Source organism: Scomber scombrus, chromosome 1 (assembly GCF_963691925.1).
Source record: "Scomber scombrus chromosome 1, fScoSco1.1, whole genome shotgun sequence".
Classification (NCBI taxonomy): domain Eukaryota; kingdom Metazoa; phylum Chordata; class Actinopteri; order Scombriformes; family Scombridae; genus Scomber; species Scomber scombrus.
Genome location: NC_084970.1, coordinates 7,541,746 through 7,565,197, shown reverse-complemented (window position 1 = coordinate 7,565,197; position 23,452 = coordinate 7,541,746). Strand labels below are relative to the sequence as shown.

The window sequence follows — 23,452 nt, the reverse complement described above, 5'->3', positions numbered from 1 at the left end:
CACTTTCTTATTCAAGAAACATTTTTTTTCCCTTAGAGAACACCATTGTTTTGGTATTTTCTGTGCAATTTTTAAATTCATTAGTAGAATAAGCCTGAATATATGTCAACCTAACTAACAATAAAATAAAGAACACAGATTTTAAAATGTTGAACACACTGTTATCCTAAGATTTAAAAAAACAACAACTAAATACCAATATAATGAACATCATCAGATAGTAAATCAGCATGAAATCAGTGGGGACATTTAGAGTTCCATGTGTGAAATAAAATACATCTTCCTAGCATTTTTTTTAGAGAGGGATCTTTTCATCTGTGTCCAGGAAGGATCTATCACATTCAAAAACAAAAGAAATACAACAATGCCAGACTACATGAATAGTGATTGTGTTTTGGAACGAAACCCTTTAAACAAACACATTGTCAGTAATGTTTCCATCACTGGGCAGCCAAGGAGGACGACCAAAGGAAAACCTCTAGTGCCATCATGTGTCCTTAAGTGAGTTGACAGCTGAAGCACAGCAGACATAAGGATCCAAAAGGACTAAATTACTATTTAGTTTAGTTACTACTTAGCATTGCTAATTTCATTGACTAGAATGCAATATTGCTGTTAATAAAGCACATAGGGAAATTCTGTTTTAGTATTATTTTCAGTTTGGTTTGACTTGGATATAAACTTTAAACAGGTTTCACTAATACTTGTTCCTGCTTACTGTGCTCTAAGTAGACAACATTTATGGCCAAAACTGTTTCTTCATGCTCTGTTGCTTCAGATGAGCTGATAGCATTGTAAAGGCTTGTTTTTTTTTGGTAAAGTATTTTTAATATTCGACTTAAAAACAAGACTTATTTCCTGTTGCAGTTGAAGCTGTGTGGTAGGCAGCTCAATGGGGCAAAACTGGCAGGGATAAATCATTCCCAAACAGCAGCATATGTCTGAGATTAAATCATTTATACAGTGGGAATACACATGTGGGCTTGGAAATGGGGAAATTACCATTGTTGTTGGTGGTTTGATTCTCAGGACTGTAAAATTAACACTTCTAACACAGTATAGAAACATATCTACTCTATAAATACTGTATGTACAAAAAACATATTAATCTGTCTACATAGGTGCTTCTGTTTGAGTATTTTTGTGCCATCATGTTACTTTTTAAATTTACATAAATGGAGCTAAAATCCTTAGGGACCTGTGCCTTTGTTTCCACCTACCATGTAAAAATGTATGTTTAGGCAATTATAAATAATTTGTGTGCACTGATTTCAATGGATAGCATCAACATAACCTTGTTTTTATCTTTTTCGTCCTCAGCCAAACAGCTTATATTCATTTAAAATCCATCTGCTTAATTTCTATTGATTAATTGGTGATACACACAGCCCTCAAAGGGCCCACATAGATTATTCTTGTGTGTTTGCACCAGTTCAGATAAACATTAAGTATGTTTGCAACAGTGTTATAATTTGTTAAATAATACACAGTGCAGTATGTAGAAGATTATTTTCCATCTTCTTTTTCTTCGTCAGTTAGATTTCTATGCAATGGGGGAGAAATTTAAGCATGCCGTGCTCCGTTAGATTAGCTCTTAACATGCTTTTTTAAAGTGAGTCATCCCTTTATATCTTTATGTGTAAAGATTATATATCTTAATATGTATATTCTGTATCCCCATCGTCTTTATCATGACTGGAAGGTGGAGGATGGGGAGCAGAGAGATAAAAGAGGGATTGAGAGAGCACACTGGGGACGAGACCTCACCACTGAAACACAATAACCACAGCTGAAAGGAAAGTCATGCCTTGATAGGATTTCACTGAAGAAGTCCCTCTTTCTCATAAGGCACTGCCTGGATTTATTTCCTAATGTTTTCACGGAGGTCAACTGGTAACTGTTAATGCTAAAGAATTTATTTGAGACACTTTCCGGTGCAAACTACTGAATGGAAGAAAAAAGTGTGATACAGTAGATTGCACAGTTAAAATACAGCACACAGTAACAGAAGCTTACAAATCATAAGATTTATTACCACTGTTTGTATTAGCAGCCATATCTTGTCTGTGTAACCGTAGGCAGATAATGTGACATGAGGTAAATATTTGCTGTATACAGTTTTTTAACATGAATGAATGTAAGTTATTTTTAACTCATTAGATTTTAACTCCATGTGTTTGGTCAGCAAACTGGCATCAAACAAAAGAATAGAAAAATCAATAAATAATAAAAATGTATTTTAAATATACATCATACATCCTATCCACTCCTAAGAAAAACTCATAAAAGAACACTGTCCATGTATGTGTTTCAGCAGGCAGGAGAGATAAATATAGTACTATTTACACATAGTTTCAAAAGTGAAAAAACTAAATCGCATCAGCACTCTTTTGCAGCTATATCAACTGCCATCTTTGCTGTGTGATGACACAAGTCCAGATTATAACGTGGTTGTGTAAATGAATAAGTGTCAATATATTCCAGTGATTACTCTGTAGCAGTACCCATGGTGTTTGCAGCAGTCAGGAGTGAAGAGAACAGAGAGTCTGGTCTTTGAGTCAGCACTTCTGGATCGTCTAATTCTGCCACCTGTGAGATGCAACACGCACTGTAAGTCTATGGTTAGGGTTGCAGTGAATTTACCCGTGTGCATTTCTGTCTGTGTGTTACCTCTCCGTTGTCCATGACCAGAATACGATCCGCGTGCAGCACGGTGTTGATGCGGTGGGCGATGGTGAGCATGGTGCAGTCTTGAAAGGACTCTTTGATGGTGTTCTGGATCAGGGCGTCTGTCTCTGCATCGATGGACGCTGTTGCCTCATCCAACAAAATGATCTGTCGAACAAAGGTAGGGACGGTTAGTGATGAGGACAGAGGTGATGAGGGGGTTTGGGTTAGGGTTAGATGCATGATCCTTGAGGAGGAATTGTTTCATTATGTAGAACATAACAAAACGGTGAGTACTGAAGACATGATTAGACACGTTTTTTTTAGTTTGTGTGGTTTTGACATGTGGCAGCAGCAATCCAATGACTTACAGTGCAATACAATTGTAGTGTGCAAAAAAAGAGGAATCAGAAGTCAGAAGAGAAAGATAGACATAGACATATATACTTGTAGACAGACCTTGGAGTTGCGGAGTAGTGCTCTAGCCATACACATCAACTGTCTCTCTCCGACAGAGAAGTTCTCTCCATTCTCAAACACCTCTGCCTGTAGCTTCCCCTCCAGTTTGGTGATCTAAGGAAACAAAACAGTACTCATTGCACTGATTGTGTTACTGCTATTGCCACCTCTAAGAGTAACATAGAAAAACAGTGACTCATTTATTTGAAAAGGAAGAAGAGTCACTTAAGTATTTAAGTCTACAGCTTGATGACAAGTGTAAAGAAGTAAGATCAGTTTTTTATCAACTTCTTCTATGTTGTACACTAGCATCATGAACCATAAAATCAACAGCTTTATAGTGTAACTCTGGTTCCCACATTCTATTGCCTGCGACCCTATAAAGCAAAGATGTACACAGTACTGTTACATACTGAGTCCTTCATGTAGGTCTTCTCCAGCGCTGCCCAGATCTCCTCGTCACTATAGTTATCAAAGGGGTCTAGGTTGTACCTGCAGGCAAACACAGTTGGTTAGCTAGTGCTTATTCTTCCAAAGTGAAAACAGGGTGTAAACATAAAGCTGGGAGTCAGGGATAAGCTTACCTGACTGTGCCAATAAATAGCACGGGGTCCTGGGGGATGATGGACAGTTTACTGCGCAGATCCTGGAGACCAATGGCTGTGATGTCCACTCCGTCTATCAGGATGGTTCCTGCTGCTGGCTCAACCAGCCTGAACAGAGCCACCCCTAAAGAGGACTTCCCTACAGACACAAAGCATAGAGGAATGCTTTATAAACATAGCAACCTACAGCCATGGTCTCATAACTCCCTAATACCATAAAATTCTAATTGAAACCTAAGTCAATTGATTTGATCCTGAATTCGCTAAGACACAAGAGAAAACACTAAATTATACAAACATACAAAATTATGGGTAAACACTACTAGAGTCAGGACCTTACCAGAGCCTGTCCTTCCCACAATGCCCAGCTTCTCTCCAGCTCGGATTGCGAATTGTAGCCCATTCAGGACAATGGGTGTTTCCTCTCTGTACTTCATCTTGTAGTCCCGGAAGGTGATGGCTCCGCTCTTTGGCCAGTCCTCTGGGACTTGAGCTTCCTTTATGTGTCTGGGTCCCTCAGACTTACAATCCTGTACACAATAAATAACAATTACTTCATGAAAGTGGAGAGGAATGGACTCAATCAGAAATGAACTGCAAGATGAAACTCTTTGGCTTCATTGGTAAAATAGCAGAAATGGTGCAGCAAGTGTGCTTATTGAGTAGTTTAATGGACAGTCACATTAGGCAAGATACTGTTAACTGAAATACGGAGCTGATTTTATGGTTCTATGTACCTTTTTATTTTCAAAAACCATCCTTGGTAGACTTCCTGCTACAATTTCAGTGTCCCTGGAGTCTACTCAGAACAGAAACTGCACCTTCTATGCATGCTGGGCTTGGAAAAATATATGGAATGAGTGAATAAGGGAGAAATTTTGGACACAGCCAATGTATCTGAAGAGACTTCCTGGCTGAATAAAGGTTAAATAAAAGATCTACTGTGTGAAATAACAGCATATGCTCCCATGCAGCAAGCACCCATTCAAGCTACTTCACTTGCTCAATTTATCAGCACAATATTAAAATGTGGTTAACACTAAATAAAGAGTACAGTCTAAACCTGCTCTATGTATAAAGTGCCTTGAGATGATTTTTGTTGTGATTTGGCACTATATAAATAAAGATTGATTGATTATATAAGTAACCTATATTGTTTTGAGAAGACAAGAGGAAGAGTGTTTAGGGCGCTCATTGTAACGCTATATTGCAAACAGCTAACACAGATAGTCATAACTAAAATAATCTGACTTGTCCATTTAAGTGTGAAATTGCTACAAAGGATGATGTTTCCTCCTTCTTATTAGCCTCCATCCAGGTGAACCTAGAGGAAGTTGCTGTGTAATCACTGTGACCAGACCAGGAGGAGATACAAGAATGAATAGATGGATGGATTGGTGATAGTATCCAGGCAACCCATGTTTGAACTGAGATTATTTTTCTACAGCAATGAAGTTTAGAGTCTGACCGTGATGTATTCTAGCAGCCGCTCCACTGAGCTGAACCTCGCCTCCACCTCCGTCGCCTGCCTCACTACGTACTGAAGCATGCCTGTCAACTGGAAAACACACAAACATCATTTGTATGCACACGTTGCGGTTTGCTTGGAATGTGTCCTTGAAAAAATGTATGTATTGACATGTTATCTAAATGTACCTGTATGGTGTAGGACATGGCCAAGCCTTTCAAGGCCGGACTGATGACGTCGTTACTGCTAAGCACCACAAAGAGAGACACCATCAAGGTCATGGTTGAAGCCATGAAGTCAAGCCAGAAGGAGAGCCAACGAGTCCCAGAGTGAAACAGTAAAAAGTGGTTGGAGTTGATGTCATTCAAGGACTTGAACCTACAATATGAAAAAGGATAGGGTTTGTAATGTGAACATACTGCCTTAACCCACTGATAAAAAAAACTGTATAACACAGACGAGTATCAGGGACTCAGGTATCTTACAGTTTTATGTGGCTGTCTCTAACGTTGTAGGCGTGGATAGTGCTGAGACCTTGCAGGGTAGAGGCGGTGAGGGAGATGCAGGGAGAGCGACTGATGTTCTCCATTCTCTTCATCTCACGAACACTCCTCTGGAAGATACTGCAGAGAGACCGCAACTGGAATTCAGTGTACTGTACCTTCAACACTTTACTCTTTTACTGTCAATTTCTGTGCGTACTTTTAAGACACGAAGATCTAGATTTCTCCGTTTCTCCAAAGTCAGTTTCAATCTTGCAACACCAGCCCAGTATCATGTTACAAAACATATGAATGCAATAGCTGTGCTATGGTCTTAGCTGTAATATATATATAATACAGGTGGTCTAGTTGGGATAATGCAGTTGGAGTTTCCAATCCTTTGTAAAATAAATATTTGGCAGTATAGGTGGTTGGTCAACATTAGATTTGTTTACATGAGTTTCCCTATAGATTTTTTTTTTCACATCCAGACTTTAGTGATATTTACTCACAATAGAATGAGGGTGAACAAAGCTCCGATAACAACCACAGCTACCAGCATGGGGGGAAAGACAGATGAGATGATGATAATGGTGAAGGCGACCATAAGAGAAAACTGCAAAAAAGGGTCCATATTTAGGGGAAGCACACTGTCGACTTCCTCTTGATCTTTGGCGAAGCGGTTGAGGATGCGGCCTGTTGGGGTCGTGTCAAAGAAACTCATGGGACTGGTGATAATCTGAGAATGGTAAACAAACAAAAAATCTTCACTGCTACTGTATATTACCAGGTTTGAAAGCTGACATCTCTTTAAATATGAGAGGAGTGTTTCGGCCACACCACATTACCTTCCTAAACATATTGTCATGGAATTTGCAGGAGGCGTTCAAGGTGACGTGAGTGTAGAAGAAGCATTTGATGGTGGCAAGTGCCAACATGACAATCACCATCACTCCATAAATCATTTGGTAGAAGTGCAAGTCTGGGTTTTGTGAGACATCTCCCATGTCTGTCGTCGTCCTGTTGGCTGACTGGAACAAAACAAAGCACATTGAGGATGTTATTGGAAACTAGGGGCCAGAGAAATAAATGATGAACACAACTGTGGAGCAGTTTAGTCAATACTCAACAACGCATTGACTTGAAACAATACTTGTCATGGTTGTTTTTGCTTCATTTCTTAATTTTGAAAAAATCATTCTCTAAGATTTTAGTTTTCAACCCAATAATATAACAATATATAACAATATAATGATGTATAACTATAACTATAAATATATATAGGTTATGAATGAGTGTGTGCATGTCTGAGTGAGATATGTACTCACCCCATCACCTTGCCCTAACCAGTAGCTGAGCCACCAGTTGCTGAAGGCAGTGGATCCGATCATCAGCACGACGTTCAGGATTGTGAGGAAAGTGATGAAGTAACCTGCAGCAACATAGTCAAACCAAACGTCATCAGCCTGCTTGTACATCTGGAAATGTTGTATTTCTGTATAGAATCATGCTGATATATGTGTGTGTGTTTTTTATCGGACCTCCGGCTGCCTGGCAGTACTGATGGTAGATTCTCCAGGACACTGCGCCTTCTGAGGAGGACTCTTGACTGACCAGCTGGTTGCCTGCCCCAACAGCTGTTAAAGAGAAAGAAAACGGATTGTTTATTATATCATATTCATACAGACACTAGGAATAAAACAAAGAACTTGAATCTGCAGTAATGGTTTGGGACATAATCTTGCGTGCCCTTTGTATTTTAGTCTCCCACATTCAGATGGTACCATATGATGCAGAAACTTGAGTTATCACAAGCCAGGCTCACGTTTTTGGTTGGCCGCCTCTCCATCGTCCTTTTCATCTGACATGTCAAATGCTGGAAGGAAGCACAGATGTCGGTCATGTTTCCACTCAAACAGTATATGTTCTACAACTACTCAGACTTTAAGATACATTTCTGCCTTTTGAATAAATTCAAGTATAACATTGTACTAAATTCCATTACAAAAAGACTTGTCTGAAGCTAAACACTCCTGAGACTTTAACTCCTGACTTCTGTATTTTAAATGCACAATATGTCATTTCTGCCACTAGAGGTCTCTCAATCAAAACAATAACAAAAGATGGAGTTTGATGATGTAGTAGTGTGGGATCATGAGAGTTGTTGTCTTCATTGTCATCAAACAACCAGCTTCTCTTATTTAAGATTCTTTCTTATTTTAAGGTCTCCTCCTCTCCAATACAAACATACATGGTGATTTAAATTGATAAAAATACTGAATAAAGCATTTTAATGTTAAAAATCAGTGTTTCTCTAAGGCTGTTTGGTGGACACAGGATGTCCAAGAGGGACTGTGAGCCAAGCTGATAACATTTGCTCAGTGTGTTTCTCTGATAACTTAAAATCCAGACATCTGATGACTAAAATCCTTCATCCAGTTAGAAGATATACTTACAAACGACCATGATCTATAAAAAATATCGTCAAAATGTGTCTTAAAATGAAATAAAAGTCCAATTTAAAAGTAAAGTCAAACTTATGAGAAAAGGGTCGTGTCTAACAAAGAGTATACATGTACAAGAAGATAATCATCTTGGAGGTATGACGCCATTGATGGGTGACCAAAAAATTACAGATATCTCTGGGTTTAAAAAATTGTTGGAAACATTTGTACACAACTGTATAACATATATCAAATAGGTCTAGTCGTTTTTAGATATTTTAAAGTGGAATAGTTACATATTATAGCTTTAACAACATGAATAACAGTGTAATGAATGTCAGAATTGTAGGTCTGTTGCTCTATCTGCTATTGTGTATTGTTCCTCTTAACCCACCCTTTTGTCACCCATTGTCACTTTGTTACCGTTGGCTCTGCCTTTTACCTCCCCCTCGTTATATATTGGCTCTTTTACAAGCTTAAACTTTACCGATGACACATCTGTGGAGCAAAGTATAAAGCAACATGTTGCACCTATCTTACAATATCTCTGTGTCTGTGTTTGGACTTACTCTACTCTCGAAAACTGCTTTTAGGGATTCATTTCCAGTAGTTAGTACTGAATGTGCTACACTGTGTCCTGATGTGTGTGATGTTTTTTTCCTGGATTTATTCCCTACCTGGGTTCACAATGCCACTGTCTGCACGGTCTCTTAGCTCAACCTCCTTCAGCTGGGCAGGATCTTGCGGTGACGTCTCTTCTTCCTCTCTTTGAGTCTATGAACGGTGTGCAAAAACATGTTACTGCTGAAAATAACTAACTAGAGGAACGTGTGCTGTTGTAGAACATATGTTCCTCCCTCCTATAAACCTTTGACATCTCTGAATGATGATGTTGCACCTAATGCACCAGCAATTAAAAAAAACAAAAAACACATCATGGTTTATGTATATGACTGAAATGATGTAACGCATGGTCCTGTAAAATGACTGTATTGTACATTTTTATCAAATAAAAGTTACAAGTGTTTTACAGCCAGCTATTTTGTGAATAGTCTTTGAGCTAGTAAAACAATAAAGAATTGGTGACAAGGTTTTACAGCTAGTAAAAGAATGAGGAAATACATATGGTGAGAGTGGCACACAGTGTACATTAGAGTCACGTAGTGACAATCTTACTTTGGACTGCTCCATCTGGTAGTTGTTGATGAGCTGAGCGTAGCGTCTGTTCGCTGTCATCAGGGTCTGGTGGTTTCCTGCCTCCTGGATCTCCCCATCCTCCAGAACCAAAATGTCATCACAGAACTCCAGATACTGACAGATACAGGCAAGAACAGCTATGTCAAACAAATCATGCAAAAGCTCTACATGACTCGCCATACTGTGGTAGCAATCAGGCACAACTTTCTAATATTTACTATCAGTGCATTTTTCTACCTACCTGGAGCTGGTGTGTAACTAGTATTATGGATTTCCCCTGCAGCTCCTTCTTAATACATTCTTCAAAGATGTGTTTCCCCACATGGGCATCGACAGCAGATAGCGGATCATCAAGGAGGAAGATGTCTTTATTGGAGTAGACAGCTCTGGCCAGGCTGATCCTCTGCTTCTGCCCCCCTGACAGATTCAGACCTCGCTCTCCTATCTGCCAACAACACAGCAGGACGAGCAGTCCACTGATCACATGGTCTGCTAGCTACGGCTGAAAAGCCACTTTCCACATTCGCTACTTTCCCAGCCAGCCGGAACAAACAAAACTATAGCAAATCTTTGCAAAAAATAAATGAATAAAGCACAGGCAAGTACAAGAGTAAGCTCACAGGGACTCACTGCGGACTGACCCAGACTTGAGTTACAGGTTTGATTATGCCAGATTCAACCTGCCTAAATCAGTTGAACAGAGCAGTGTTTTTTTCACAGAGTAAGACCTTTTGCAAACTTTCTTTGCACAGTATGTGAGTGTTTTGTCTCCCAGAAAATGAACCTGAGCTACCAAATATAATACAGCATGGCATGTAATGAGTTTTAGTAGAAGTTAAAAAGTTTAAAAAAGGCCTAAAAACTGTTGAATTATGTAAATCATTGATTGTTCCAACTGATGTTTAAATAATGAGTGTTGGCTTAAGTAGAAGTAGCAAAGTTCAAGATCATCTTTACTGTCTGCTAGAAACATCTGCTGCGGCTCTTTTTTTCTTTTTTTTAGCTCCAGTTGTTGAGTTGTTTTTTTAAAATATTTTGGGTTATGTTTAGTTGCCTTAGAGCTCAAAACTAACAGCTTCAAACAAAAGTTTCTATTATTTTTGTCAAAATAAGCAGAATTTGAAGACTTGGCATCCCTTGATGAACCAATTTAGAATATACTGTAAAATGCATTGGTCAAATTATTATTATTAGTAGTATAATTTGTAATTCAAGGCCTGATTGCAATATTTTTGTCCAAACACTCAGAATGCCTAAATTACATTTTCAAAGAGAGCCTCTATGATCCTTCTCAGCACTGAATTAATTGTGTGAAACCAGACGTTCACAAGGAGCTTCACAGCGAGTGTCACTCTATAAAAGCTCTTCTTGACTTTGAAGAAATAATTAAAAAGTATTAAAACTGTGTGCTTGGAGAGTTCAGTGTACAGGAGGGGGCTCCTACCTCAGTTTGATCACCATATGGGAGGATTTTCAGGTCTGCTCTGAGGCTACAGGCATCGACAACTCTGTCGTATCTGTGAAGAGAAAATTAAATACAGTTAACTGCCTGAGGGACCAACAAGTAAAGTGTATTCATCAGATGGATTTCAAGGACAGGATTTAGTTGTTTAATTCAATTTTGTTAATATTGAAAAGTGACAAAATGGAATGTATCATTTTGCCATTTATTTGAAATACAGGATTCTGTCCTCAGAAAATGTAACATATTGAATGCAAAGTTAATACAAACACATACAGTTATCAGCAGCTCATTGTTGAGCAAACTCTTTATTTTATGTACTGTTCATTTAAGTTTACTGCCTAATAATAATAATAATAATAATAATAATAATAATAATAGGTATATATTATATATACAATTATATTATATAATACTAGTTTAGTCATTATAATTAACATCATTGAAAGAATTCAAAGCCACACTGGTTAATAAAATGTAAATCACTGCAGACATGCTCAGTTTATGTGAAGTTAAGACAACAAACTTGCTCTGTACTTCTTATTTGACTATTTCTGCAGAGCAACAGACAATGCCCATACAAGAGCATTGTGAGACTTTCAAGGCTGCAGTTCTGCATGACATTTTGGGAGACACTGTTGGGGTCAAGTGTATATTTACCATTCCTACAGTATTTACTTATTGCATAGTCACGATTACAGTGCAGGCACAGACGAAGTCATGAGTCGAAGCAGAATGACGAGAGAAAAAAAATACTGTGCACAGGTCAGCAGTCTCACTTCTTGCCCTACCTGGCAGGACAGAGTGACTCCCTGATGATAGTTCTATAAGATAACAGAGATTACCCCTGCTCTTCTTTCGCTAACTTGCCAGATGCAAGTTTACAAGGATAAGAGGTACTTACTCCCAGTTAAACATGTGTCACGTGAGATAACATTGAAAGGAGACCTATTCGAAATGAATAATCTACATGTTTGTTATTGCTGTAATGAGGACCTGTGGTAACTTATTAACATCTCATGCGGTATCCCCATAGTTTGTATAACCTCCCATTGTTTTCACATTATAATCAGAGATAATAATTTATGTAGGTTAAGTGATATATTACTTGGCCTGGTCAAAAGGTTCCCCCATCAGAATATTTTCCTGAACTGTTCCATGGAATATCCAGGCCTGTTGGGAAACGTAGGCAAATGTCCCATCAGCTACGAGGGAACCCTGTAGAAGGTGCATCTGAAATATAAAAATAAGATTGTGTAAAGTCATGAAAAATAATAGCCAATGAAAATGGCAGACATAAACATCAGAGGTTTACAAAGATGTTGAAAAAGGAATATTGGATAAAAAAAGAGGAACTAACCTGTTCCAAAATGCTAGAAATCAGTGACGTCTTCCCACTCCCCACGTTCCCACAGACGCCAAGCAAGTTTCCCTTTAGGAAATAACACAGGGCTTATTAGTTTATTAGTTTTACTTTTAACCCAATCTAGTTTAATCATTAAGTGGTAAAGCCTACCTTAGGCAATGTAAAGGAGATGTTTCTCAGGGTTGGCAAGGCTTCAGTCTTCTCATCCTGGGACGCTGTATCCACCTTGTTTCCCTTCACCCCATTGGCTGTACTGGGCGAGGGATCTGGCTTGCTGTCTGGTTTGGTCCAGGAAAATGTGGCGTTTTTCATCACCATAGCTAAATCACTGTCTTTCCTCTGCACCAGATAGGGTTCTGGATTCTGGATCAGCAATATTTTCTGGGGGGAAAAAACAAAACAAAATTGAGACTTTACTTGCAAACTGGGTAAAGGCTAGCTTTTCATTTGCAGTGAGCGACTCTGAATCCTCTACACAAGTATGTGCATAAACATAAACGTACAACACACACACAGTGACTCTGCGAAGACTGTGACTGGTCAAGTGTAAAACTAAAAAAAGAACTAAAGATACACAAGGCCTGCTGATGCATCATACCAGCCTCAGCTGAACTTTGGAATGCATTTTTTGCTCAGAGCGATTTCTGTGGATTTCTGTTTCAAGAGAATAGCTTCAGGGTCAGTATTAAGAGCACACATTGTTACAATGACTAAGAACCTTTTGGCACATTGTTATTGTATTAAGACAGACTTGAAAAAACATAACTTATCTTTTAAAGTCAAGTTGTACTGCAGGTTGGCATTACATGTTACAACAAGGCTATACAAGATGAATACATCTTGTTATTTAATCGAATAAAGGAATAGATCAACATTTTGGGAACTTTCGGTATTTGAGCAAGTTGATACTGCTCTCATATGCCTCAACAGCACCTTTTATATCACTAATTTACATAATACATCTTGTTTGTTTGAGCTGCACAAAGCCAAAGGGTTTTAAATGACAAATTGTGGTTTTACGCATAGTTTCGTCTTAGACTACTGCCTCACTGTGACGACAAGATACCAGGACTACAATGAGCTACACGTTACCAACATGATATAACATGTTAAATAGTAAGCTTTACAAGTGCTGGTAGACTGTAAAGCTCACTTCTGTTATCTTCAAACTGAGCTAGGCTAGCTGTTTCCCAATATTCAATATTTGTTCTAAGCTGAGCTAATTCATTCATACACGGTCGCCCATAAAGTTGGAATAAAATATTTTTTTACCTATTTCCATGAAATGATTGTGAAAATGTGATGTATTCTTGATAGATAAAGTGTTTATATTCTCAAAATTGTATTGATCAATCTCATTGTACCTGGTCAAAGGTGATTACTGATGTGTATAAATAGAAAATAAAAAGAGGAATGTGTCTGACAACAAAATTATTCCAACTTTATGGGCGACGGTGTATATTTAATGTTAATGTTGGAAAACATTGAGGTTTCCCCCATTTGCAATGATGCCAAGATAGAGTCAAAAGCATAACAGAGTGTTGATGTTGAGGATGTGTTGAAGATAATTCAATGTTTTTGGTGCAAAAAAAAAAAGCTAAAGACATATTTTCCCAGATTAGAATAAACCATTTGGGACCTGAAGCATAAGACAGTTAGTAGAGTGAGTTTGATGGGGTCCCGTGGTCCAGTCTAGCATAGATGTTATATAGGGTGTTTATCACACCTCTGTGCAGGAGAGGAACTATCAACTTTGTCATACTGAGTGCAATGGTGAGTGCCATATGAATCTAAGGTAGAGAATCTGAGGGCATAATTATAAACTGAGTCTATGGGTTTGAGAGTTGCAGTAGAACACTTGAACACTTGCTGAAATTGTCTGTCTGGCCAATGCCTAGCAGGTGTACAGTTTCACCCCCATCAAAAGTCTCATTCTCATTGCCCTCAAAAACCATAACAATATATATTTTTTATTTATATCCTGTGCAGTGAAGCTGATTTTTTAAACATGGAAACAAAAAACAGCTGCAGAGACAGTTTTCTTTAGCAGATAGCTCTCTGCTGAAGATCATGAACAAACATCATTAAGACTATACACATAACTGTTAAAGCTTAAAGCTAAATCAAACAAGAAACCAAGGATCAGTATCACAGGAGAGTTAGGTGTTTTTTTTGGTATTCTCACAGGCGCTTCTGCTTGCAGGACAGGCAGAGATACATCCATAGAGGCTTGAAAGTGACAGGTGATAAAAGCAGCATCACACCATGGGAAACTATGAGATAGTATAATCACTTTCCCACTTGGCAGGCAGTCAACTTAAACAAAAAGGAGCATTGACAATTTAAAAAAAAAAATTATATCAGGCAGCAGCTGCAGGTCAGGGATCCACCTGAGCAGCCTTTTAAAACCCGCCTGTGCCATCAACTCATAAAAAATTCAAACACAGTGTAAAAAATCCCAAAAAGTATTTAAAGTCAATATTGCAAGTTTACAGTGTCAAATTGTTTGTGGAGCAGGATAAAAGTGGAGAGTCAGGACAATGTACCTGACATGCTCTTGTGACATCTTGGTTGGTCAAACTGGACTTTGTAGTGATGTTTAAATGTAAATGTTTCATGAAGACAAATACCTAGTTATTTATACCCTATACTGTGACTCCATTAATATTGCTATCATTCAGTGTGAATTGGTGTAGACTGTAATCTCTTGCTCTAGAAAAAAGCATAAACTTGCATTGAGTCCTAGTTTAAGATTGACACGTGAATCTTGAAGGGCATTAAAAAAAAATCATAGGTACTTCACAGCAAGTTCAGCAAAATAATACAGAATAGTGTCATCTATGTAAAGATACACACTGCAGTCAGTTAGAGAGAGTTAGAGTTGTTTACAACTAATGCAACAGTAGACACTATACATAGGTCTGAAACCAGACTCCTAATAATCTCCTGACTGCACCTTCTTATACACAATACAAACAGGAGAGAGACATCAATCTCCTTGTGTAACTCCTGGTAATGAAGCAAATAAAAGTATTTCCCAAAATGTTGAACTATTTTAAAATGAGTTAGTTCAACATTGCTGTGTATCAATAAATAACATTTCAGCTGCAGTAACTTAATGAGCAGAGCACAAAGAGATAATGTTACCCTCAGTCGAGATATTGACACGGCAGCCTCGGCCAAGGACTTCACACACAAGGGCATCAGAGCCAGGCAGAACCTCATTGAATTGAAGATGGCGATGGTGGTGAAGGCCTGTTAGTAACACAAAGAATGATGCTTAAACACAACTTGACACAATGCCGGCAGTTTGCTCTTTAGGTTTGTTTTACAATTCACAGCAAATATACCATCAGCCTTAAATAGCTGTGTTAGCTCCATACAACATATAAGAATTAATCAATGATTATAAGGTTAAAATGTTGACATCCAGAGTTATTTGAGGGTGTTTACATCCACATCAAACTTAACTTAATGTAGGAAATACAGCCATTTGTAGGTATACAGTAATCCTCTTAATTTGAAGGGGCCATTGTTGTGGTACTCACATCAGATGTGTTGAGCTTTAAGCCCAACAAAGTGTGTACTGTGAAGGTGAGAATAGTGGCGAAGGTGGGGATGATGCTGGTGATGCTGGTATTGGCATTCTGGACGTAACCGGCCTTCTGCAGGTGTTTCTTCTCATGTTTCCTTAATTCTACAAGAAACAACATTAGATATTAGTCCTGCTGGAGCTGAAAACTGCAATCACATTTCAGCCCACACTTATCCACCACTCACCTTTTATTGTACTGTAGCAACTGGCTGCTAAATTATTTGTTAAAAAAAATAATCTAACATGTACTATAACTACACTATGGAGACCATATTTATCTTTAAAGCATTTTAATATGTTATAACTGAAGACATGTGGCCTCATTTCATTTTAAAAAATTGTCTTTAATATTGATGCTTTTACCTTGTAGCACTTTAAATGTAATGTGTGTTACAAATCAAATGTATTCTTATTATTATTACAGTTGTATAATACACATGACCCTGATTTTATTCCATCCTACTGAGGCAGTGAGCTTAATAAACAGGACAGTCTATTAATTGAATCTATTAATTTCAGGAACAGGACAGTTCTTACATCTATTAACGTCTTCCAGTCTGTAATTTGTCTTCTGGACTGGAAGACAAATTCATCATGTCGCCGCCTACGTAACTTCATACCTGCAATCGTCTTCTCAAAGGATTCCTCCCAGGCGTACATCTTGATTAGTTTGATACTGTTGAGAATCTCATTCATTGTGCGAACTCGGCTGTCCGTGATTACAATGGCTTTCCACCTGAATATGTTAATGAGCTTGGCCAGGATAAACTGAAAGCAGAAAAAACAACCGTATTAATATTAGTGACAGTAGTGATAATTAGTGACATACATCAAAATAGCAAATATAGTTCATCTGGGTATCCATGTATCTGAGTTAGTTAAGACCAATACCCAGAGAAAATAACAGAACATTGTTTTACAGAAAACTGAGATGTAGATTGTTGAACTCTAACCCGCGTTAAATTGTCCTTATCACCACAAACTATACATTTGTGCCATATGACTGAAATCAGTGTAGTAGAAATGATTCACTAGAAGAATGTGCAGACCTGTATGGGGATGAAGATGAGGTAGGCGCAGACTCCAGTCAGCGCAGTGTAGCCCAGAATGTGGCAGGCGTAGACCACACAGACAATAAAGAGCACTGGAGTGGACAGTATGAAGCTCAAAAACAATATTGCCTCAAAGACCCTGTGGCCGTCATTTGTCAAGACATTTATCATCTTGATCAGAGAGAAAGAAAGAGAGAGAGAAAAACAAATATTGAAATTCAAACTGAATCCTAGTAGGACATTAATTAAGATTTTTTAGAAATGTTGGTACACAAATGTTTTTCTTTACACTAATTACTGCTTCTCGCCAAGTGTAAGAAGAAATTACAACTCATTCTAAGCAGAACTGAAGAGTCAAACTGAAGACTTTACCTCTCCCATTGAAATGCCGCTGTGCACCCGCAGAGAGATGACTTTCTTGTAGGCCACTGCAGAGAAGGCACCTTTCAGTCGGACCGCTGTGCGCAGGTTCACGGCCCACATCGTGGATATTAGGTAGGCTTTGAGGAACTCTGTGGTGAACATGGCAAAGGACAGACCCACACCGTGATACACTTTGTAATTCTCTGGATTATCAACGTAGTTCAGAATCTCATAGACCACAACAGCCTGAAAGGAAAGAGAGAGACAGAGGTTTGTAACATTTCAATACAGAAACAAACAGCATTAAATAGTCTTGTTGTTGTGTAGTAAGCAAGGTCACAGCAGGTGCTATTGTGGCTTGGATCAATGTAAAAAAGAAACAAATAGTATTTTTTCTGTTCTTAGCGGTATACATAGTATGGAAACTTGAAAGTAGTAAGTTGTGTTTTTTCCGCTATTCATAAAAGCAGAAAACTACAGTCGAATGTGAATCACAAACTGTTTTTCTCTGTGTTTTGCAAACCTTTATCAGTCCCAAAACACTTTGTGACGTCACTCATAATGAGTTGAGTTGCATTTCTTAACTAGCTCTCCAAAATCTGTCAATTAACCATTACATGTTAACAAAGGTAGGAAATATGCTCAGGTGTAACTAGTCCTTAAAACAGTTACACAGTGCTAAAAAAAAAATTCTAAAATATAGTTCAAGTCCCGCTCCACTCAAAAATGTGCTTAACTAGTTTGGTCCAGTGTGAACTGTGTGGAAACCTGAAAGCTCCAGTGTACATACACTGAGAATGGACTGTACGGTGAAGTTGGAGAAATCTAGCATCCAGCAGTCAATCTTATATTTACAATTAACAATGTTTGCACATTCATCATTTCTGGTTTTCAACTTACATTAAACATGTATTAAAATGTGTCTGGGAGGGATTTTTAAATCAATATATACATATATTACTAATAATTGAAAGACATCCCTATACAGTGTTTGCTTAAAGTCTATTATAAAGCATTATTACCCATTAGTCACATCATCACCTTTGTGTTTTTCTTACTGAAAACTATTTCAAGAATGATTTAAAATCAATGTGCTAGCAGGATAAACTTCAGATGAAGCTGTTGGACTCAGCCGATAGATGAAGAAATTGAGATATAAAACGATGGGGACTCACCGGACCCAGAAACGCCATCACCATTGCAAAGACACCAGCAATTGCAGATAGAATCAGCCTGGTTCTTTGAAAGCGAAGGAACACTCGAACCAAAGACGCTTTCTCCAGGCCAACCTTTGCTACTTCTTCCTCCCAGAGTCTCTGAAGTCTGCACAACACACACCATCAGAGTTAAAACACTCTTTGCCGGGTAGCACAATACACAAATTCCCCATTGGATGTTTCCTCTCCTTTTCATGGTTTATTTTTTCTGATATAATTTCAGCCAGTAGTCTTGTGATTTTTTATGTCTACAAATACTGAAATTGTGTCAAATGACAGCAGAGAAATGTGGGGCATCATGAATAAGCATGAAGAGTGTCGCACCTTTCTCCGCTGGTGTCAGCAACGTCGAAAGGAGACAGGTTGAGAGATGTTACATCGATCTTATTCCTGAACATGCCCCACATCATGGGGGTCATCCAGGCAAACGTTGTAAAGGACAGGAAACCTGCATTGTCCAGAGGATGGGACCTAAACACAAGAAATGTACCCAGTATCAACCAACAGAACTGACATGTTACCTCAAAATTGTTTATGAAGTGCATCAATACAGGTGAAGTAGAAACAAGTAGAAAATCAAACTGACTCCGATGAGGACCAGCGGATGGGTTTGAGGGTCTGAAGGCTCTGCTTGTATTTTCTAAACGGGGAAGGATGGAGTCTTTCGCTGTATCCCGAAGCAATATGTTCTGGACTGGTGGCTTCAGATCCAGTTCTCCATTGGTCAACATTTTCTGTCTTTTGAGTCAGAAATACAAATATTATCAAACAGAAAGGCAGAGCTGAGCAGAGTATGCCTCAGAGGAGGTAGAAAAAACAGAGAGAGTGCTTTTTGTCAATATTCCAGCTAAGAGTCTGGAAAATGAGATCAAACACATCGGTCAGAAAAACAGGATACAGGAGGGACAATAGGAGAGGAAAGATCAGAGGCAGTGAAAGGAACATGTGGAGGGGTCAGGAGCATTCTGGGAGAAGTTGATGTTTGTTTTGTACTTACAAAAGAGACTCTTCGATTACGGTTTTTCTCCAAAGAATACTGCTTCTTCATTTTGTCCTGCACAGAGAGCAGCGAGCATGCAACGTGACTGTTTTAGCAGCCAGTAATATATTCGATGTAAAAACATTGCTTGGTTGCTTGAAGCCTAATTTCCCAGATAGATCATTTTGAGTGTATTTACTGTTGCTGGAGGCTGAGGATCACATTTCATCCTGTTATTACTATGTGTAATGATATGACTTTTCTTAAAGCTACTGTACATAACACATTAAAGTATGACATAACTGTAAGGATTGTTGTAAGCATTCATGATGTTTATGCATGACAAAACAAGGCATTACCAGTATATAACTTCTTAATTTACTTCAAATATCAAAAATTTGCGTGAAAAGTTATAAAGCGCTACAACCAACATGGTGTTACAGTATTTAGGAGCGTATTGATTTAAAGCTAAAATGCGACAGGACTCCACAATGGACATTTTGACAACTTTGTTAAAATACCTAATTGAGTGTTTGCAGTGTGGAGCAATATTGGATGTTTAATCAATAAGCTCTTGTTAATACCAGATTTGGTAAGACAAAAAATAATTCATTGTTTAATTAATTAAGTTTAATAAATCAATACTTTTTGATAAATGTAAGGATGAACTTGCAATACAATATGAATTCAACAGATTGTTACTTAATATAGTGGCATGAATGAAAGATGATGGTGAATGATGAATTTAAATGAAGGATATGTAATTATGTGGAAACTAAGAAACTTATTAAGTTTTACTGAGTTTTACTTTTAATGGAAATTTGAATTACTCCATCTGACATCAACCCTTGATTAAAGCAATATTTGGATCCTACTTTCATCCATGGAGGGCCTCAGCTGTCCATCCTTCAGAACCACGCGTACGCTCGCCAATTAGAAGATCTCAGAGAGCGTCGCTGGTCCGGGCGGGATGCTATGAGGATGGTCTGGGTCAACTGGTCTCCTGTCAGACTGCCTTGTCCAGTTATGATAAGTCTGCCTGCAGATTTTATCCCTCTCTGTTCTGATGAGTCGTAAAGGTTAACAGAGTTTATCTGCCAAAAAGCTCTCATAGGTTGATGACAGATGGAGGATAAAAGGCCAATTTAACTCGTTCTCTGTTTAATATCTGTTCAGGCAATTTTGTATTAAAGAGCACAAAGTCGTACGTTGTCTTTCTGAGAGTTTATTCGGTCGCCTGCAGACAGACTCCTTGCTGTCTCAAGTGTGAGATGGCACGAATGAGCCCAGAGCAGAGGAAGTTGTCAGATTATATACAATACATTATCTTGTGAAAAGGATGATCTTGTTCTACTATCAGAACAATGTAAGCACAATAGTCACATCATAATGTGTTGTACAATCAGGACAATGGTTAATCAGTAGATTTTAACATACAGGATGTTCACTCAATCAGCATTTCATGTAACAGATTATGACACACACAAACCTAATCATATGACATAGCTACTCATTTTATCAGAGAAGATGAATAATAAGAATTCCCATTACAGATCTCAGCGCACGCCAAAATCCTCAAAAATGTCAAAACAGGCTGAATGCTAAACTTACTGATGTGCTTACTTTAAGGGCCTTTCTCTGTACGTTTGCTGACAAAAACCACAAGATTACAAAAATGAGTTAAGAAGAAAAATTGGCGCGCAAACTAAGATAAGGTAAAGAATAACTAAAAGGTCAAAAGAATAATAGTAATATAAGGTGACAAAAGGAAGAGTGTGTGAGGTGAAGAGAGGAGCAAAGCAGAGGTGAAGTTAAAGCTGGTTTTACTCCCTGGGGAGGGTTTGTGTGTCAGCCAATCAGATTCATCACAGCTACTTTGAGGATCTAAATTTCTGGCTTTTTACCGTAAAACTTTTCATCATCATCATTCATTCATTATTTGATCCTGATTATGAATTGCATACTATAATATAGTAACACAGAACACAGGATGCATTACTCTGGCATTGATATGACATCAGCTTCCTTCATCCAGCTGCCACTCATTATGTAGTTCTGTCACTTTGGGTTTCTTTGTGGAATGTTAATGGATCTTTGTTTGTCCAAGAGAGAGACCGTGTCAGTCTCTACATCAAACCTGGTCCAATTGACTAATCTCAGGGTCAAAGGTGACTCTGACCAGATGATGTTCTGAGCGGTACTGATGCTGTGTCGACTACAAGTGTGTCAGAAGAAGAACTTACTTGATCCTATCCTGTACACACACACACACACACACACATTAGGACCAACTCTGGTTTTGTCTTGTTGGGGGGTACTAGCAGGAGAATTAGCTCTAACATACTTGTCTTTGATATTGAGAGGAAACTGGAGCACCCCGCGGAAACCCACACAGACACAGCGCTAACCACTGAGCCACCATGCTGCCCTCAGCATAACCTTTCTCTCACGCTTCATGAGTAACATCTAAAAATAAGGGCGTCAATGAATTACAGAGGCTTTCCTCCTACCAGCCTCTCATCTGCAATCTTACTGTGTCAAAGTGCCCACATCCAAAGTGATCATCCATGTGACCCTTATTAGTGTGTAATAAAACACAAAAAGGCAAAATGCTGTTTATATTGCATAACAGGCTTACATGCAAAATGGATGAATCTGTTGTAATGTGTCAGACTGTATTATGAGAGAAGGTATAATGCAAAATAGATATGATCATATAAGTAAGACTTTGTTTATTGTTCATGATCATAATTGTGACACACTCAGAACACATATTAGTTATTGCTTTACACAGACTTAAAGTACTGAAAGGAGTTTCTAAACTCATCTCAGCTCTAACAATGATCACTTAAGGACTCTTCATGCTAGGAGTTCAGGGCTTACACCTGCTGCACCTTTTAGAGATGCCACATACTGTAATGCGTGTGAGTAGCAACAATGCACCAGGTCCTGAAAAAATAAGACTACACCTATTTTAGAAAATTTTGTCTGCTCTCTGCTTTAAATTTAGATTCTAATCAAACCTCAAAACGTTCAAAAAGTGTTTAAATAAAATTAAAAAACATAATTTTGGCATTAAATGTGAAACAAAACATAACTAAATCTATTCACAGCTGTAACAGGGAACCATGGAATCCTTGCTATAATTCTATTATAAAACTGAGCTAAACTAGTCATAAAAAATGACATATAAGTTAGTATAGAACAGTTAAATATACTTATGTGAATAAAAGTAAATTAAATGGGACCAGATTAAAATAAGCTAAATTTAAATTAAAGTAAACTACCAAAATCTTGCCAAATCTTAAATTAAGTGACACAAGCATAATCTAACATACACTACGGTAACAAATCACTACGGTAACAAACAACCAAAACTTTTCAATACACGTTCAAACTGAACTAACTGTAAGTCTTGCTATTAAATGGCAGAGTGAAAGTGAACCATACCTCTGTGTGGAGGACGAGGACGATGCACTGCAACTTGTTCAACTAAACCCAAAGTTGACAGTGAGGCAGCATTTTGCTCTGCGTTACACAATTGGCTTTTTATAGAGATCAAAGGTTGGCCTGTTCAGAGGTAAATGTCCCTCTTCACTCACTGGAGGAAAAAACATGCAGTCAGTAAGACAAACCAAGTGATATCAGTGTAATTAAATCAGAGTAAGATATAAAGATTGTTAGTGGTGGTAGGTGGGGTGTCATCCTGATTCAAAATGAACAATTAACCACTAAAAAATGTAAAATAATTATGACATTTTGTGAAGTCACCAGAACTGTGCAGTGTGTATTCAGAGAGGGGCATAGAATTAATATGAGCTAATGGAAAGCCTCATTTTTAATTGTAAAAGCAGCTGATTGATTTTATTTGTCCACTGGAGGAGGTAACTGGTAAGAACTGGATTTTGGCCAGCATCTCATTGAGCTTGATATGTGGAGGAAATGGTAAATATGTGACTACAGCTGAGGCCACTGAACACAAAGACTACACTCCAGCTGAGGGGGAACCTCACTGGTCCAGTGTTATGAGGAAGCTTTTTTCTGCATAGTCATCCCTCCTAAATATAAGTCGGTGCTGAATAAGTGTGTGAAGAAA

At 38.2% G+C, this 23,452-nt stretch overlaps 1 protein-coding gene across 1 annotated transcript; it reads right to left on the bottom strand.

Annotated features, from left to right (window-relative positions):
- Positions 1–1,338: 1,338 nt before the first annotated feature.
- abcc12 (ATP-binding cassette, sub-family C (CFTR/MRP), member 12) lies at positions 1,339–22,870 on the bottom strand. Its single transcript, XM_062419873.1, has 31 exons — positions 22,807–22,870; positions 19,375–19,431; positions 18,964–19,115; positions 18,702–18,848; positions 18,336–18,483; positions 17,170–17,406; positions 16,795–16,968; positions 16,366–16,513; positions 15,699–15,847; positions 15,298–15,405; positions 12,301–12,531; positions 12,145–12,216; positions 11,893–12,017; positions 10,767–10,839; positions 9,564–9,767; positions 9,302–9,436; positions 8,803–8,899; positions 7,507–7,557; positions 7,223–7,318; positions 7,010–7,113; positions 6,530–6,712; positions 6,194–6,420; positions 5,685–5,822; positions 5,388–5,577; positions 5,200–5,289; positions 4,072–4,261; positions 3,711–3,870; positions 3,540–3,618; positions 3,127–3,240; positions 2,671–2,835; positions 1,339–2,589 (listed from the first exon to the last, which is right to left on the bottom strand). Exons 2-31 carry the CDS (start codon positions 19,423–19,425, stop codon positions 2,488–2,490), a joined length of 4,140 nt encoding a protein of 1,379 aa, XP_062275857.1. The 5' UTR covers positions 19,426–19,431; positions 22,807–22,870; the 3' UTR covers positions 1,339–2,487.
- Positions 22,871–23,452: the final 582 nt, after the last annotated feature.